The 18,821-nt window shown below is 43.1% G+C and overlaps 1 protein-coding gene across 1 annotated transcript; it reads left to right on the top strand.

The window, feature by feature from the left end:
- Nucleotides 1–8,042, top strand: accs (1-aminocyclopropane-1-carboxylate synthase homolog (Arabidopsis)(non-functional)). Its single transcript, XM_079223514.1, has 16 exons — nucleotides 1–101; nucleotides 241–904; nucleotides 1,467–2,230; nucleotides 2,336–2,395; nucleotides 2,483–2,553; nucleotides 2,669–2,738; nucleotides 3,775–3,841; nucleotides 4,198–4,295; nucleotides 4,507–4,584; nucleotides 4,772–4,872; nucleotides 5,348–5,437; nucleotides 5,545–5,590; nucleotides 5,915–6,056; nucleotides 6,344–6,486; nucleotides 6,606–6,759; nucleotides 6,978–8,042. Exons 2-16 carry the CDS (start codon nucleotides 265–267, stop codon nucleotides 7,394–7,396), a joined length of 2,943 nt encoding a protein of 980 aa, XP_079079640.1. The 5' UTR covers nucleotides 1–101; nucleotides 241–264; the 3' UTR covers nucleotides 7,397–8,042.
- The last annotated feature ends 10,779 nt before the right edge of the window (nucleotides 8,043–18,821 follow it).

Here is an 18,821-nt window from a genome sequence, read left to right as displayed (position 1 = left end):
GTGACATGAGTCTACCTACCTGGGTGTCACGCCTGAGTGACCACCCCAAAACAATCTGCCCCCGAAGAGCTGCACTTTTGATTTGCGGTCAGAGAACACAAGTGGGTAAATATCGTGCACGTATTGCTTAGCTAAATAAACTCTGTACATTAGCAGTTTAAGCAACGTTGCATCGAGATGTTCCGACTCAGAGGTGGCCGCTAATGTGTCTTCATATTGTCCCGCCGTCTTGTGTTGCAGAAACCCGTCCCGTAACTTAAGAGGATGGACTTTCGCGGCAGGAGGCATGAGCGAGGCAGCAACTGGACCGACCCGGAAATAGTGGAGCTGCTCCAGCTGTGGTCCGACGAGTCGGTCCAGATTGAGTTGGAGAGCTCATTGCGCAACCAGCGTGTGTTTGACCGCATAGCTCACATTTTGCGCGATAAGGGCATCTACCGCACCGGGGACCAGTGCAGGGAGAAGATCAAAAAGATGAAGCTGGAGTACCGCCGCATTAAGGACAACCACAAAATGAGGTCTTGGAAGTTCTACGACGTGATGGAGAGGGTGCTGGCGAACCGACCGGCGATCACCTACTCCTCCATGGGCGGAGCTGTCATAGCTCAACAGGTGTTTCAGAGCCGGGCTGGGCCTGAGGCGTACCTGCAGGGAGCCCCAGTGGGCGCCTTTGGTCCCACTTCCTCAGGTGGCTTTCTGTTTGGTCAGCCTCCTAAAGCAGGAGATCCTCTGGATATTAAATGTGAAGATGTTGAGGAGAGCATGCTGAATTCAGGCGTTGGTCCCCCCGAGATGTACTATGGATCTGGAGATGACCAGGAAACTGACGGGCAGTCTCAACTGGGGCCGGAGGACTCTCTGGGTCGAGCAGAGAGCTCAACGAATGCAAGAATCTCACCTTCAGGTTGTCAATCTAAATACTATGAGTTCTAATATCACTGTCAAAGTAATTACTACAAGATTATATATTCCTTTTATTTCGGACTCATGGGTCCATATAGCAACAAACACAAATACAACAACAATATACAAAATACAATTCGAGGACACAGGTATAATCATTGCAGTTCCAAAGTCAGCCGTGGTTAAAAACATACATACACTTGTTCCAATATTTCCAGAAAGAAGAATAATACCTCATATCACTCTGTGTTGGCTCATTTAAGACTTTTATAATTAAATGTTCTGAGTCATTTAATCTACATTTAAATTTGTATATGAATTTCCTCAACACAGCATGGAAAGTGGGAACATTGCGAGTCACAAACATATGACTTGCACTTGTCCATCTGGGAAGCTTGAGCAAGATTCTGAAAGCATCATTCAATGCCACCTGAATCTTTTTCATTTTTGCTTTACTATTACTGCACCACATGTGGAGAGGAGTACAGTCGGCTCTAAAGAGAGCAGTTTTTTAGAAAGTGATATGTCATTTAAAAGTGATTTCTCTTTTTTCATACCCCTAGGTTTTAGTGACCTGAACATTGCCTGTTCGGCCACAGCTACCACCCAGGCTGTTCGTGGTCCTGTGCCACACGACGCATCTGAGCAGCCCAGTGCGAAGGCTTCTCATCCCCCGACCTCTGTGAGACAGAGGAAGCGCCGCCTGGGTGGCAAAACCTTGTGGGGCCACGGGGGTGCAAGATGCAGCGGTCAAAAGAGCCTGGATAAGGCCCTGGCCAGCTTCCTGAAGTGGCAGCAGTCGGCAGAGGAACGCCTCCTCTCCCTGGAGGAGGCCCGGCTGGAGAGAGAGCTGCAGGCCGAGGAGCGCAGGGAACAGCGGGAGGAGAGGAGGGCGGAACAGGAGCGGCAGCACGAGCTCCGCCTGTTCAGCATGCTCACGGGGGCGTTGGCTGCTGTCAGAGAGGGCGCTCCGGCCGCCGCGACTACGCCGACCGAACCGTCCTTCTCACCCCTGGCTCACCTGTCAGCATCACTGATGAACGCAGCCGCCACCTCTGTCTCGTCGTCTTCATCTCAGCCACCTTCAGAAGCTCCCGTTACACAGGCGGTTTCCACTCAGGCAACTGTAAAATCAACACCGCCTACATCTGTAAGGGCCTGCGAAAGGCCCCAGAATGTTTTGGCAACGCTGAGAGGTGCAGGACCTCTCGGCCAAAGCGTGTACCTGTCCAATCGTGGCAACAGCATCCGACAAAATCAAGGCATTCTCCAGGGGGGCTATGCCCAATATGCAACGGACAAACACCACGACACAGAGAACCCCGATGTGAGTCTGTGTCATGAGAAATTACCTGTTACAGCCGTCAGAGAGCTCTCATGTGGCCAAAAAGGATACCATAACGAAAATTTCTAATCTCTTTTTCTCACACAGGGTATAATCAACATGGGTACCAGTGAGAACAAGTTATGCTATGATCTTCTTCATAAACGGGTAAGATTAACATTGAAATCACATCCTGGTAATCTAAATTATTCTGCCTGCATTCACAAATTAATTTAATTTTCTTCTCTGCTTCAGCTGACTAAGCCTGACATGCTATATATTAGCATGTCCTTGTTGCAGTATTCAGACTGGAGGGGACACACATTGTAAGAGATTAAACTCGACCTTTATTCTCAGTAAAGCCGAGTGGCTCATAGTAAAGTTACATTTTAATTAGACCTTTCGAACTGAGGCCGTTTTATGACCTTGTTTCTCTTTCAGCCTGAGAGAGGAAGTTGCAAAGTTCCTGACTCAATACTGCTGTTCTCCAAACCCACTGAAAGCTGACAACGTGAGTGGAGGTTGTTGCTTTTGATGTTGGAATTGAACACGTGTTCCATGAACAGTCAGTTGAATATAGGATATAATATAGTATGATACCGAATGATGTATATGGAAGGTGTGACAATACCTTGTAATACTTCAAAACATAAGTCAGTTTGTGGAAAGCCAATAAATAGTGGTGGAAAATGTAAAAACCTATTGATACTCACAATATTTGCAGTTGACACAGTTCAGAGGTTTCCCTCTCCACAACATGTGAGAGGGAAATGCTGTACAACATTTATATTATGACTGTAGATAGTTGGCACTTCATAATACGACTTTACGCTCAACATACTGGACAAAAGGTAAACAATATTATTAATCTCCAAGAGTTTAAACTACTGAACATTATTATATCTACTGCAGGGCCAGCTGAACCACAATACATCGCTACAATTATCTCAATACATTAATCATTAAAAACTATTCTTCAGAATGACTAGTTGCATTTTTGACTGGAGATTGCATAAATGTTTCACATAAAAGCTCAAACAACAAAAGTTAGAAACAACATCAGACATTTAACAGAGAAGAAATGAGTAACAGACTTAAAACAAACAGTCAAAATGTATCAACCAATGAATTTAAGACTGGTTAGAATACATTCATTTCTCTTTGTTTTTGTTTTTTTTGTATAACTAATCAGGGTTACTGTGTAAGTATTGTACTGTGTAAAATAAGTATTTTATAAAAATGTTATACTGCTGCAGAATACACTCTGATTCAGCCATGTATTCTCATAAACGAAGGCAATGGGTTCAATGAATTTATCTGGTTATCTCTGTAATAATTATAAAGATGCTAAATGCTGCAACTGAACTAACATATTTTTTTTGGGGAGGTAACAAACTTAATTTGCGGATGTATTGAATGGATGTTTAGCAGGTGGATGAATTTGTTGCATATTTATCAGAGCTCCTTGAGTGCCTTAATTGGGTCTTTAATAACACTGTGTGTGTGTGTGTGTGTGTGTGTGTGTGTGTGTGTGTGTGTGTGTTCAGGTTGTGGTGATGAATGGCTGTGGTTCCCTCTTCTCGTGTATTGCTGCAGTAATTTGTGACCCTAAAGGTAGGTTCAAAATGCACTGACACACACAATACTTTGCTATACTGCATGAATTTTTAATACAAAAAATAGTTTGTCGCATAATCATTTAAACAAACAAAAAACCTTTTCATTAATTTATTTGTGCAGCTACTGTACATACATTGCTTATAATTTAGTTCCACGGAAAGCAAGGCTTCATTTAAAGCAATGTAACATATTTGTTTTGCAATACAAGCGCTTTGAAAATCATAAGCCTCAAAAGCAGCCCATGTTTGTCTATTTACTACCACCATAGATCATTTTTATGGCAAACCATTTATTTGTGCAAAAATGCTTGATGGATGTGTTTGTATATCATTGTGTGTTTCATGTTGCAGACGCCATTCTCATTCCTACTCCTTTCTACGGCATCATCACCGATGATCTACATTTGTATAGTGACGTGAAACTCTTTCATGTCCCTCTGGACTATGAGGTAGGAAATCAGAGCCTGATTTACTTTCAGTACTTACTCTATGCTTGTGTTTAAAATGTTTGTTCTTTATGTATTTGTTGTGCTGTACTGATCATATACATCCAATATATCTCACATTTAAATGCTTACTCCATCATGTGGTCTCGCTCAGTAAGGTGTTTTGTCAGTTGTACAATTTGAATCTTGTTGTCTTGTTGTTTTTCATTTCCAGGCCGATGGCAAAGGCAGTCGACCCTTCCACCTTACTGTTGGAAAACTAGAAGAAGGGTTGAAAAGGGCCAAACAAGAGGTAATTCATGAATTCATTTATTCTGCAGCACGTACCCTTAGTTAATAATTTAAAGAAGGACTCCAAAAATGCTTCGCTAAAGGTCTCAGTTTAGATGCTCTATTATTCTCAGTGATAGTTTTACAGCTTAATTTCTTAAGACTTTGAAGACCTTTATATTTATTTAGAAACTGGCCCTCTCTATTAGGGTTTGACTATCCGAGCTGTTATACTGATGAACCCCCACAACCCTCTGGCTGACATCTACACCCCGGAAGAGATGATTGCCTTCTTGGAGTTTGCCAAAAGGTATGTTTTTTCTCCCACTATTATCTCACGCTGTGGCCTAACACTGTAATCCTCAGGCACAAAGCGGCAAGTGCAACAGCCCTGCGTACAGCTCCTATGTGAACTGTTGCATTTTATGGGCCGGGAGCTCTGTCCTGTGTACGGAATATCAAGTGCTCTTGATGGAGTTTTATCACCTCTCTTAACCATCAGCATATTGTCAAGTGCAGCTATGTGCCAAGAAGTCTCCTGCATCATGTTTTCTAAATCATCTTGCCGGAGTAATTCCCTCCACCGATGCTTGCAGGCACTGAGCTGTTGTAACCATAAACCACAGTGCTTTTACCCTGACGTAGGACGCTGAGGGGACCATTGTATATTTCTGTTGCATTTTCTTTGTCGTAAACAATGATTAACAATATAAAACCAAGGTTTATTATTAATGCTGCACTGTATATATTTTTATTCTCTTTATCTCCACGATTTCCTGCTTCAGAAATGAGCTCCACTCTATCGTTGATGAAGTATACATGCTGACGGTGTTTGACGAACCTGTTGCCTTTCACAGTGTCCTCAGTATAGACAGGTACTGCATGAACCTAACCTCTGCACGATTACTCCGTGAGACCTTTAATCATAACGATCGTGGCTAAAGACGCTCTCTTAACTGCTAATGATGTGCTCTTTTTTCAGTTTGCCCGACGCACAGAGGACACATGTAATGTGGGGGATGAGCAAGGTACGTACTGTTCTGCACTGTGTGAGAGGGAGAGATTGTGAGATGTTTTATGTCCCTGCTCACAGAACAGTGAAATCTCTCGTTTTTTTCTTAGTGGGTGTTTGCTTTCACTGTCCTTTTTAATTAGAAGGTTGTCGGTTGTCATCAGCACCTCCTGTCCCATGTCAAAGTGTCTTTGAGCGAGACACTGAACCACAAGTTGCTTTTTGGGTGCTTTCTAGCAGCCGACTGCTCACAAATGCGTAGAATGGGTTGAATGCAGATGTGAAATTTCATGCATTTATGTATGTGAAAATTAAAAAAAAAGATTTCCGCTGTTTCTAGGACTTTGCAATGGCAGGAACCAGAATGGGCACTCTGTATACTGAGAACACCGACCTCGTGGAGGCGATGGCCCAGCTGGGCTCATTCCACGGTGTCTCTGGAGCCACCCAGCACCAAGTAGCACAACTTCTTCAGGACACGGGTATGGATCCAAGCTTCTCATCTGCTTTTGCCAAAATAATGTATTGAGAAAATAAGCATAACATAATCATCTTTTGGGAAAGACCGTCAGTCACACTAATACAATCAGCCGTCCTTCTACATCACAAGCTGTCTTTTGTTGATTTGGAATTATTTTTGGATGCAAAGTTTTTAACTATTCAGAAATGTGCTTTGTAGCGGCTTCCGCATTGCATAGTTCTGCTGCACAAAGACTTGTAACATTTAATTTACACATATGTATTGTCACTTCACGCTCTCATGTTCCAGAGTGGATCAGCAACGATTTTTTACCCGAGAACCGATGCAGACTGAAAGCTGCTCACAGTTACCTGACAGGAGAGCTGCAGAGTATGGGCGTCCCCTACCTGGACAGACCCGCTACACTGTATGTCTGGGCCGACCTCCGAGAGGTACCAAGCTCAAAGTCACGTCAAGATGACGCGGCTGGCACTAATTCAAATGCAAAATAACCCCACAAGGGTATTTCTGGAAAACCTGATGTGTCACTTTTATCTCTCCACCTTGGTAGTACCTCAGAGAGTCGACGTTTGAGGAGGAGTTGTCTCTATGGAGGCGTTTCCTCAGACACAAGGTGGTGTTGAGCTGTGGTCAGGCCTTCTTCTGCTCCACGCCCGGCTGGTTCCGCATTGTCTTCGCAGACCAGCAGCACCACCTTCAGCTCGGTCAGTCTGTAATATCAGTCTTAAATGATATGTTGAAAAGTTGATATGAAAAGTTGTTTTGTGTTATTCCCTGTAATTCCCCTACTCTGTCTTAAACTAGACATTGATTAGATCACATGGATTTATTCATTAAAAGGTTTGTGTTATTCCGGTTTATCTTCTGCTTTTATTGGATAATAGTTACTGACTTGTTCTGGCAATGTTTTCTGTTATTTCAGGCTTGAAGCGAATTAGGGAGGCCTTGAAAGAAATTGAGGAGGAAAGCACCAGCGCCTTTTCACGCTCTATCAAAGAAGCCAGTGAGGAGAGCAACAAATTGGTGGAAGAAGACAGTGCAGATTCGGACAATGCTGCAGTTGTCAATTCAACATCATCACCCCACAGCAAGTCATCGGACCAGCAGAAGGAGAAGGATAGCCCTGTTCCTGACACAGGCTCGCTGGCCGCTGAGGAGTTTGTGTTGCTGGACTGCCAAGCATCAAAGCCCGCAGACAGCCTGGGCTCTCTGATTGGTACTCTCAGCCACCAGATCCATGCCTCCGATTGGCTGGAGAAAAACACTCCAGAGCTGTCTGCTGGAGAGGACCCAGAGATGCTTGATGTATTCAAGGCCCTGCTCCAAAGAGCCAGAAAGTAAGCTTAGGATAAACTGGCACGAATGTAGCTGCCAGATTTTCAAGAGGCGGCCCTTCAGCATCCTTCTTAGTCCCGGCGTTCATGGTGAAAAGCTTGACAAACACCTGGCACCAAGTCAAATCTGATGGCTGATGTTTAGTGAAGAGAGCTGAGTAAAGAGGTGAGGAGAAGAAGAAGAGTAAAGGAGGCACGGCCAGGATGGAAGGACAGGACATTACTTTTCTACCTGCATCTGAAGGCCTTATTCTTAAACTGTTAAGGGAGACGGCCTTGTTTTTTTTGTTTTTTTTTAATACAGACTGACAAAATGTATGTTAAGTCAATGCCAAATGTAAATCAACCAAAATCAGTCACGCTGTATTCTTAAACACTTTAATCGTAATCTGAATTCCATCCATCCATCCATTATCCGAACCGCTTATCCTGTTTAGGGTCGTGGGGCGCTGGAGCCGATACCAGCTGTCTGAAGTGGCTGTCTCTGGGTGAAGGCAGGGCACAACCATAACCATTCATGCTCACAGTCACACCTACGGGCAATTTAGAGTCCAATTAACTTAAACCGCATGTCTTTGGACTGTGGGAGGAAGCCGGAGAACCCGGAGGGAACCCAATGTAATCTGAATTCTACATCTTTATTATTTGATCAGATGCACTTTATTTGATCAGAAAGTATTGTACTTTCTGTAAATTGAATGATCTATGAATAAAAGATTTTTTTATTTGACTATAATCTTTCATTTAGAGAACATCGGCATTGCCCACTCAGCAACATGTTCATATGTTTTCATTTAGTATGAAACATGCTCCAATGGCATTTTAGTGTGACAAGTTTGAACACTTTCTTTTGAGTGGGCTGTGGGTGCTGTTCCATGGTGGTATGACGAAGAGGAGAGATATCTGAGGGTGCAGACGCCATCAACCACATCACACTGCACCGCTGTGACAAACGGAGAGTGGGATTTCCTTCAATGTTTTGTCATGCACAATATGACCTGCTGACACCCCCACACACAGTTTCTGCATTTGACATAAACAAATGTCTGAGTGATATTTTGCTATTACAGAGTGTCTCCCAAGAATCAAGGGATTTTAAAGACTCCTTTCCTGCCTTTTGTTGTCCAGTTATTCTTTCCCTTATTGCTTAATGTTGGCTACAAAAACCTCTGCTTCTTCAAATATGGAATGGTGCTTTCACTTTCTCTACAGTGTGAGTTGGTGGGTCACACTGGGAAATGTAGCCGCTGGCTGGGGAAGTTTCCATTTCAGCAGAGGCGGAGTAACAGTGACTGGTTTGATTTGCCATTGAGGGCTTGTGGTCTTGTGCAGTACAAGGAGGGTGTTCAACGTGTTTGTACAGTCGTCTTTGTACAGCAGTAAACTTAGTGTAATACTAGTAGTGTAAACGCTGTACCTGTACAAAGACTAACCTCACAGCTTTGTTCCTGTTTTTTTCTCGACAACAACAAAGGTAAGACTAATTAAATTACAATGTTACGTTTCTCAAAGCTAATTTATATGAACTACATCAGTTTTGAGACTTTCCTTCTGTTGTTGAATTTCAGCCCACTCTAAATACACATCTCTTTCCTCTTGCCTGTGTTTTCTTTGCCTCTCAGTGGTGCTGAAATATGAAGTTGCTGGAGCTGGGGGACTCTGTCAGTCGCTTTAGGTTTTCTCAGTGCTGTGTGGGGTTGGCCGGTTGCCTGTGTGTCTGCTATGCCGTCTGGACACCGTTCTGGCTGAAGGAGAGGGGACTCTGGACGGAGTGGAATGACACTAAAAGTGACCAGACAAACCATAAAGAAGGCATCGTCTTCAATGGTGAACAACATGCCAAATGAAATCTGTCAACTGTCTGAAAATGTCACTAAGGGTTAGGTTAAATGTTTGACTGACATGCAGTATAACAGGTGGAAAATCATGTTTGAAGAAGGGCAGAATATTTAAACATGCCTGTTTCATAAGGCACTGGTTCTGCTATGGATCAGCTTCAGGGAGCCTTTTTACACCTCAGAAGCGGGAGGCGCATTTGTAAAAACACTGGGTTGCAAAGCAGCTTCTCAGTCAGCAGTAATAAACAAGTTTGAGCTCGTTCCTGTTCCAGAGAAGTGCATTCTTTTCAGAAGTGTTCACACTTGGCTGGAGGTACATATGCTGAAGTCTTGGTCAGCTGGTCTTTGTCAGCTCCATCTTGTTTGTTGAAATTGTTAACTCAAGGATGTGATGACCCACATCAGTTGATTGTGTTCCACTGATATTGTAACAATGCAAACACACTTTCAGATTTAATCTAGTGTGATTCCTCGGTCCTTACTCTGTGTGTAAGCGCGCAGCGAGCTAATCCACTTCCGAAAAAGGTTGAAAACAGCTGTGAATGTCCTTTCAAGTTTTTATTGGAAGCGATTATCAAACTATGACATGTTTTCTTTTTTTAAATGAAAGTGATTATAAAGAGTTACACAAAAGGTTTTGAAACATGAATTAGTCCACTAACTGGAATCAGAACGTATACACTTGTCTAACTGTCCTAGTAGTTACATTGTACCCCATGCCAGGAATATATAAAGTTTCACCGGTGAAAAATCAACATTAAAAGAATATGTAACCCAAAAAATGTATCAAGTACGCACCCTGTGTTACCTTAAATTCTTAAAGAAAACATTTCACTTGCATGCCTTTACTCTTGTACAAAAGTAAAGAGTACAATACAGTTAGCCCAACAGTAAATGTACTTGTATGTTGTTTTAGCCTCAGACAGCTACTATAACCATCGTGGTTATCAGTGAACAGAGAAACCAAATGAACAGTTCACAAATGAATCATCACACAACAGCTGTAACAGTACATGTACTGGTCTTACAGATGATGCTCCAGCAGGGACATTTGGGAATTAGATAAAAGATTCTTGCCAATATTTGCTTGTTCACAGACAAAATGGGTGGTGTTATTATGCAAGTTAAACTGCTACTAAAGAACACCCAACTGAATACAACTGCGTTGTTTTGTATTGTGCAATGATAGCGTGTGTCAATTATTGGATGTCTGGTGTAGCCTCTGGAAGAACTTAGTCAAACAGCTTCTCTCGTTCTCTGAATTTATTTTCCTTGATCACCAGTAAAGTAACAATTGCTGCAATCTTGATAGAAGGGAGTCTTCCAGTCAACACGCAGGTTGACCGTCCAAAAACACCCCGAACAGCCGGAAGTTCGGCTCTTTAATACACGGTTTTCCGTCATGAACATCTAACATTTCTATTGGCTCTAACAATTCTAAGAGGAGGAAAATTGTGTCCTCATCTTTTCTCACAAGGCTGGGAGGTGCAACGACCAGCCTACTTCTCTAATGTCAATATACTGATAAACAGGTGTGAGTGTTGAAGTGTGCAGGCGTGTGACTAACTTCCATTGAGAACTGGACATTTCATAGACACAACCAACTCCAGCTGCATAGCTGTGTTATAGTGACCTGAACTTTTATAGACATGAAGAGTAATGGAGAATAACAGCAGAATATAAGGATTTATATTATCAGCAAACACACTGAAAGAATGAAAGCAATGTAGTGTGAGCTCAATATACTTGAAAACTGCCTTAAAAGTACACACACTCTCGGTTTTACACTTCTGGTTTCAGTTGTAGGCAGGGGACATGTTATGAGGGAATTCACCTCTGAGTCATCAATTCATCATGCTGCCTATTTATAGTAAAACATAATGTATCTGTGGCCACTTAAAGTTAGATATCCATGAGTCTCGTTTACCCTTCCCTTTTTTTGAACTGTGCATGTATGTCTGTTGTTGTGTGTCTTCCAGTGCTGGAAGCAGAAAGAGTATTTGGAGTTCTCTCCTTCCTCATGGCTGTGAGCACTGGTGCTCTGTGTCTGGTGTTTGCCCTCTGCTGGAAGTCTGAGACGGTGCGCTCATACTCCAACACGCGCTCTCTCCTCATGGCAGGACAAGCCCTCTACCCCTCCACACTGCTGCTGCTCACCATGGCCTCCACAGGTAACACCACTGCACTGCTTAGAATATGAGAAACACTGCATACTAGCATACTATTTAACATGCCAGAATAAGATTGAGTATGTCCCAACAGTGTGTTAAATGCAGTATGCCAAAAATACCAGAAGGCCCAACTGCAATCAGGTTGCATTTTGCAGTCTGCAAGCCGGCACGCTTTTCTGGCTGTGCTGACCCACAATCCTCTGCGCAGCGTATATATGAGCAAGAGGGTGAGAGTTGAAGGTGTAATGTTATAACGAAGTAGCATCTTCCAATTGAATGCATATGCAACAATACACACTTTGTAAGGGCAGCTGCTGTGTGTACTAAAAGTTCAAATAAAATGATGCGTTTAGAAACGCAGCTTGTTTGCCTGAGCCACACACCCATGTTTTTCTCTGAATTAATAATCGGCTGCTGTTGTTTCGCGAATTTTAAAATAATATATGCATTGCAAGTAAAGTAGTAAAACACAGCCCCATATCCAATTAACCTCCAAATAGCCTTTTGGTTTGTGTAGTTCATGTCAAAGCCACACCTCCGCAAACTAACACTAACATACCCTGCAGGGAAGCAGTTTTTAAAGAGAGTTTTTACTTCTCTTGGAATTGCAGTTCATTATCATACAAACTCTTTTATATAGCTCCAGGCACGTAATAATTGACCTTAATGATTCTCCCCCCGCCTTTTCCTCTAATGATACTTGATTTGACTCGTTTGTCTCCTCTATCCACAGGATTCTTTTTCCTCCTCAGCTGGTCTCTTTTCACATATCAGCACAGGGAAGAAATCCGTCAAGACTTGTCTAACCTCGGCTCCTCCTATTGGCTAGGAGCTTTGGGTTGGGTCCTGCTGTTGGTCCTGGAGACGATCGTCTTTATTGTCGAGCAAGCTGTTGTGCCTGACATCCTACCGGACTTAGAGAAGGCTGTGGAGTCGTGGCGGACTTCCTTTCAACTTAAGGCGGCAAAACGCTCTTTCAGTGATGGTTATTACCCTGGTAACCGCTACAGAAACATGGATCCCATGAGCCTGGATTGGAATGGAGAAGTAAGGACATGACCGAAGAAAAGAATGTAAATTTGTAAGAGATACATTCAAGCACACAGACTCAATGATTCAATTCCCCGCTGCTTAATAGCTCTCTACTGTACAACCAGACTGAATACTGATGAACTGTGTATGGCAGAGGAATTAAGTCTGAATCCTGAAAGCACGTGAGACTGAAGTCCCCAGCTTCACGAAGACCTGATGGCCATTCTCCAGTTTGTTTGTTTATTAAATTAAAACGCACTAAAGACCAATACTATTGGCTTAGAAACTGGGCACCAAATGCAAGATGACAACTGTTTTCTTATAAAGTGAATGTGACTGTTTTTTGCAAAATTTTGAATTTCATAAAGCTTTGTCCAGGTTTGCCACTGGGCCAGGAACAGATCCAGTTGTGGACGATTTTCAGTTGAATTTGTGCAAACAAAACACTCACTAAACATTCAACTCATACCGTTACCTAAACATTTCAGTAGGCGCCCTAATGTAGTTGATAAATGTTAAAATAGTGCCATCTTGTGATGCCCATGTGACACTTTTGATAGACTTCAACAAAAGGTTGTTTTTATGTTTATGCACATCATAATTATTGTTAAAACCTCATTGCAAATGAAAAAAACCTCATTGCAAATAAGCATTGTGTTATTTTAATTAAAAAAAAAAATGTCTGTGGTCCATCAATCAATGATCCCTTATTTTATTAGATTTTTTAGATATGTTACAAGGCTTAGTTTGCCATGCTGTATTGGCTGTCCACATCCTTCCACAGCTAAACACAAGTTAAAAGCTTTCCTGTCCAACAGGGTGTTATCTGAGAGCGAGAGGAACGAGTGCTCAGTCTGAGCAGGATATTTAACTGCTTGGACAGTTGTCCCACATCGGCCAACCAGGTGCTGCATGTGTCGTGCATGCGTTTCCAGCATACAGTCCTCGGCTCTGCGGTTCATTTGGACCACCAAGACAGCAGACTGCCTCCAAAGCCGTTATTTACTTTCCTCTCACACATTCCCAAGAGGAGAGGAAGCACTCTGATGTTGGACTGCTTATGTTTATGTTCTCAACCTGCCAAAGTGGGGGAGAATTAAGTGGCTCTGGCTCTGTTAATTGGGCGTTAATCAGGTGTTGCACTAATTAAAAGGCAGTTCCGCCCTGTTGGGCCCTGGTAATGAGTTTGTTATTAAATCCACAGAGGATTTTTGTCTCTTTTTCAATTTATCGACAGGGTAGTGCTTAATTGCTGTGTAAATGAGGGGAATGTCCTTGAAGGTCGTCTTGCATCAGCACACGATCCATGAACAGAATTGTTCTAAAGAGCTTTCCCACCCAAACTTCAAATCCATTCAATTCACTGTGTGTTGAACTCTCGTGTCCAGCGGTGCCTCTCAGTGACAACTTTCATCATTCAAAGAAACCTCCTCAAACCTCCTTTGCTCAATTGAGAGAGCAGTTACACTCCTTACTTTTAAAAAGAACAGTACTTTTTGAATTGATTTCCTTTTCACCTGAGGTTGCTTTTATTTCCCCCAGTGGGTCCTGTCTGGGCCAATAAAAGTGTGCAGTCTTTTATAGCTGCCAGTATCTCATAAACAAACCCTTCACTTTTCAATTTCCACCACCACAAACACTGCTCTTTCACCTCTCAGACCAAAGGTTGAGAATGCCTTCATGGAAAGAGAGGCCAAATCAATGTGAAGATAGAAAGACAGAGATAGGGAGACGTTTAGGCACAAAGGATGAAACGACAGATGAATGGTCGAAGATGTTACGCACTGATAGACAGGTGGCCTGATAGACACAGAGAGATTGTGGGTACTGATTGTTGAAGGGCATTTGCTACATAGACATCAATCAGAAGATGGCACCAAGATTGAACAGGCCACCAGTTTCCTGCCAGTGGCCCGCAGCATGTGTTGAACACAACCCGGGATAAACCACTGATCTTCATATCAATTAGAGACCAATTATACAGCCATGTCCTACTAATTATGCTGCACTGCTTCCATCCCATCCCCCAAGTGTGTGTTTCTCTTTGCATTTGTGGTTCATTGAGATAAATAAATAAATGTTTGCTGCCAAGGCGAAGCATCCTCAGTCAGTGCTGGAAGTTTGTATTTTGGAAGGGAATGAAAGCAAGGTGTAGTTTTCAGCTTGGCCTTTTGGTGGCACTAGTGCAACATCTATTGCTTTGCTTCTTGCAAAGAAACCTGGCAAAATGTGGGAGACACTGCTCTCATTTGATGAGTAATGAAATCACAAAAAAAGCTATGCATGTATGTATATGTGGATGCGTTTGTGTGTGTTTTGATTTTTATTTGCGAGGTAGACAAAGTGTGATTAATATTCTCAGGCATATTTCAGAGGATTTTGAGCCAGAATCTGCCAACAACCTAATAAGTCCGGTTTTATTTTCCTCGATCTGGGAGCAAGATGAATTATGAAATAAAGTGAGAACTCGCTTTTTGCAGTTTTATGTCTCTGTGGTTTACATAATTCACTCAGAACATTTGTAACTTTCCTGACAGGTTAATGCTGTTGGGTTCAAAGTCAAGACGCTGAGGAAATACGCAGAAAGACTCGACAGCAGGGGAGAAATAGACATAAAGATGCGAGGAGGAGAGAACGGAGAACAAGGGGGGAGAGAAAATTGGCATCCCTGCTAGAATGCTCAAACTCTGTGCCATGGAGCGCTCTCACATCCTCCTCTGCATCTTCTGGGAATCTCTCAGGACGGCATCAATTCCCAACCTCTGGAAAACAATCCACCATCAAACCAGTTCCCAATAAAACCTTGCCCGTCAGAACCCAACCGCTACAAACTGGGCGCACATATTTGAATAGCCATAAAATGCCTGAAATTTCCTGAACACAACTTTGCCAGCCGCCAGACAACCGCTGGACCCCTATACCAATTTACCTACATGGTCAAAGGACGAACGCTCCTTCAACATCTGGAATCACCAACTTCGACACATGCTCTTTGTTAACGTCAGCTCTGCTTTCAACACAATACAAAGCCACCAGATGATCAAAACACATTCCTCCACTCCTCATCAAATGGTTTCACAATTTCCTCAGCAAAGGCTGAAGGGACTGAGGACACAGCGTGTCCCGCAGGGCTGTGTCCTCAGTCCCTTCTTTTACGCCCTCTACGTGAATGACTGTACCAACCCTTCACCCAACATTACATACTTAAAATACTCTGACGCTGCCATACTTGCACTACTCAATGACAACAACTCTGTTACAGCCTATCAAAATGTTTCAAACTGAACGTAGACAAGACAAAAGAACTGGTCATTAGCAGATCAAATAGATTCCACACTTGACTGTACACGACCTCCATCCACGGCAAGACAGTGTAAATACAAACTAACCGGCATCACACTCACTGCCTTTCCACACTCTGAGCAATCACACACCTGTCGCAATAATAAATGACACTGATCACGCGTAAACCAACAAAACACATTACTTCCATCTTGTTGGAGATACAGAACACTGCAATGTAGAAGACCTCGCTTCAGCAGCAGTTTTGTTCTTTCTACAAAAGCAGCCCTGAACAATCGGCCTCGCTGACATAGTTGTGGTTCTGGGATAATTCAAGGAATGTTTACATGTTTCTGTTCATGTGAATCAAATATGCCTCTGGGACCAAACATCTGAATCTCTAAGGATTTGAGCCGTCACGAACCAGTTTTACACTGACCCTGAATTCTGTACTAAATTCTGCAGGGTGTCAGATTTTGCTGAACTTTGTCCCTTTTGTTCACCACCAGCTCTCCATAGCCCTGAATGTTCTGATGTATGATCAAAATCTGAGACCACTGCACCATTGTGCACTCCACTGAATTGTCATCAGTATAAGTGGACACTCTTGGAAAATGGAAAAAGTCAGGACATTTTATATCTGCAGTTCTGCAATCTAAGAAAAAGGAGACAGAGGGAGGAAGACAGACAGAGGTTGTCAGCAGAGTGCACCTTGTGTCCTTCAGTCGTCTTTTTTTTGCAGTGACTCGGTTCATCTCGCCCGTAGAATCTGCAATGAGCCACTGAGCTTTGTGACTGACATCCCAACCAGACCACCCTGCTGATTACACTTGTTCAGCAGAACTGAGTGCAGATGGAGGCAGACAGAAAGGGGAAAAATATTTTCTTGATTATCCTGCACTTACATTCATCCATTCCATTTGAGAGCCAGGTGTTCTTGCATATAGTGGAACTCTCTCTGCTGTCTTTTTGTGTCTTTGAGTTGAGACTTGTGAATCCCTGCGTATGTACCATATCTGCCCTTGTTCGTAAGTGGTGTCGCCTCGGACATCTCAGTCCAGACAATGAAGCTGTAGTCCCATTCTCATCACTCTATTCATCCCTGGCCAACTGTAGCCGCTCCCTGCTCTTATCTCTGTGTGACCAAGGAAATTAAATTACAAATATAATCACTTGGCGCCAGTTTCTTTAACAGTGTGCTTCTGCTTTGCATATAGAGTGTGCTTGCTTTGGAGAAACGTTGTGTGAAGTTACTTATTGGCCTATTTACGATAATGGGCTCTGCTCTACTATTGGAGTCACACACACCTTTTCACAATGACAGTGAATGGCACGAGGAAGTGAAGCGAGAGGAGGCTGAGGAAGGAAAAAAATAGTATAAAAGACAGAAATTGAGACATGGTTGTAGCCAACTTGGAAACATAATTTGGCATGGGTGAATAATCTCAAAAGCAATGGCGAGATCTGTAAAAAAAATAATAGAAATATACTCAATTTAGGCTCTCTCCAAAATCACTCCTTCCTTGCTACCTATCACTATATTTACTTTTATTTGAATTCTAAGGACACAATGTTTGCATTGTATAGTGCTTTGCTAACTCGCCTTCCACTCTGTTCACTGGAAGATAGCACGAACGCAGACGTCCCCTGATGCTGATTGGCTGAAACAGTGTTTTTACAAAGCCACTTACTGCAACACAGTAACACTTATTTGTTCAGCTCACACAGAACGGACAGCTAGCGGACCATGAGGAGATACTCGCTGAATTTGACAAAAGTGTGTTTGATTAAAATCGCTGACTGCACCTGAAGTACAGCCTGACTGGCTGAAGAGTCTTAGTCGTGTTGCTAAATATGTCGCAATGCATTGTTTCGCCTTAATAGATGTCTCATTGCCATTATGCGGCACTACACCTGTCAGTGATGATGAATCTTTAAAAATTTCAATTTACTGCTCACCATAGAGCAAAGTCAATGGGGGCGTGATTCCAGATGCGACACCATTCACTCACCGATGCAAACTGCCATTGTGTAGACGGCTTCCTCTTTAGCTCAAATCTATTCCACACACGTTAGACCATCTGACTGAATAAACAGTCTCTGTCTCTCTCCCTCTCCCTGTCTCTGTCTTTGTCTCTCCTGCAGGTCTTTCACAAAAGGTGAAGGGATGAAAACCTGCGTATATTAGAATGATGTGTCTCCCCTGGGTGCCAGAAGAGGAAGTTGGTAAAGGAAGAGTGAGAGGAGAATGAATAGAAGAATAGCATTTTTATCATTGTTATTATGAAAAGGCCATCACAGGCCTCCCTTGCCAATTTCCTATTCAGAAAGGAATTATTTTGCTTATGCAGAGACTGTTATACGTGCTCGTACATGCAGACCAGCAAATGCAAAACCGTATCAATGCCTACGGATCTCCCGGGTCCCAAAGCACTCACTGAACAGGTGGATGCTGTATTTGTGATCTTTATGTATTCAGTGCCAGTTATTCTCACCTCCAACAGGGACCACATGTTTGTCAGTCCCTTCCCAAGGCATCTCTGTGTTCTGCTGCAGTGAACAAACGCTATGCCCCTGAGTTAGGCTCAACTGCTCAATTCCTTCTCAGTCTAGTCCAATCCTCAGACTACATGTGACTGTGAATTCTGAAAAGAGAACTGTTGTGCTCAAACAATTACTATATATGTCTGCCTATGTGCTCATAAAGCCAATAGCTATCATCATCCTTGCCACCAGCAGGATGCCATATGAGAGAGCAGGGTGGTAAAATAATGGCTCCCCGCTGGATCGCGTGAAGCATTGCTATGACTGGCTGATAAATGGTCCGCCACACAGGCTCTGGCTCCAATGGTAATTTCTCTTTCCAACTGGACTGGCTGCCAAATGACAACAACCTCCCTCCCAAAGCCCCCACCTATCCACAGCATCCTTCACAGCCCCTCCCTTCACCTCCTATAATTACTGTACTCTATAAGTCTGGTTTAAGACCAGTCACTCTAAATCAGCCTTGGATTGCTGCGTGTTACCGTGCCCATTGTACCCTTGTCTGAGCTCTGGCAGAGCTAGTGCAGAAAAGGGCACGGCTGTCCTGGCATTTCCTACAATGGAC

This window comes from Taurulus bubalis, assembly GCF_910589615.1.
Source record: "Taurulus bubalis genome assembly, chromosome: 9".
In the NCBI taxonomy this organism is placed as follows: Eukaryota; Metazoa; Chordata; class Actinopteri; order Perciformes; family Cottidae; genus Taurulus; species Taurulus bubalis.
The sequence above is the reverse complement of the archived record's forward strand: the minus strand, read 5'-3'. Positions and strand labels throughout refer to the sequence as shown.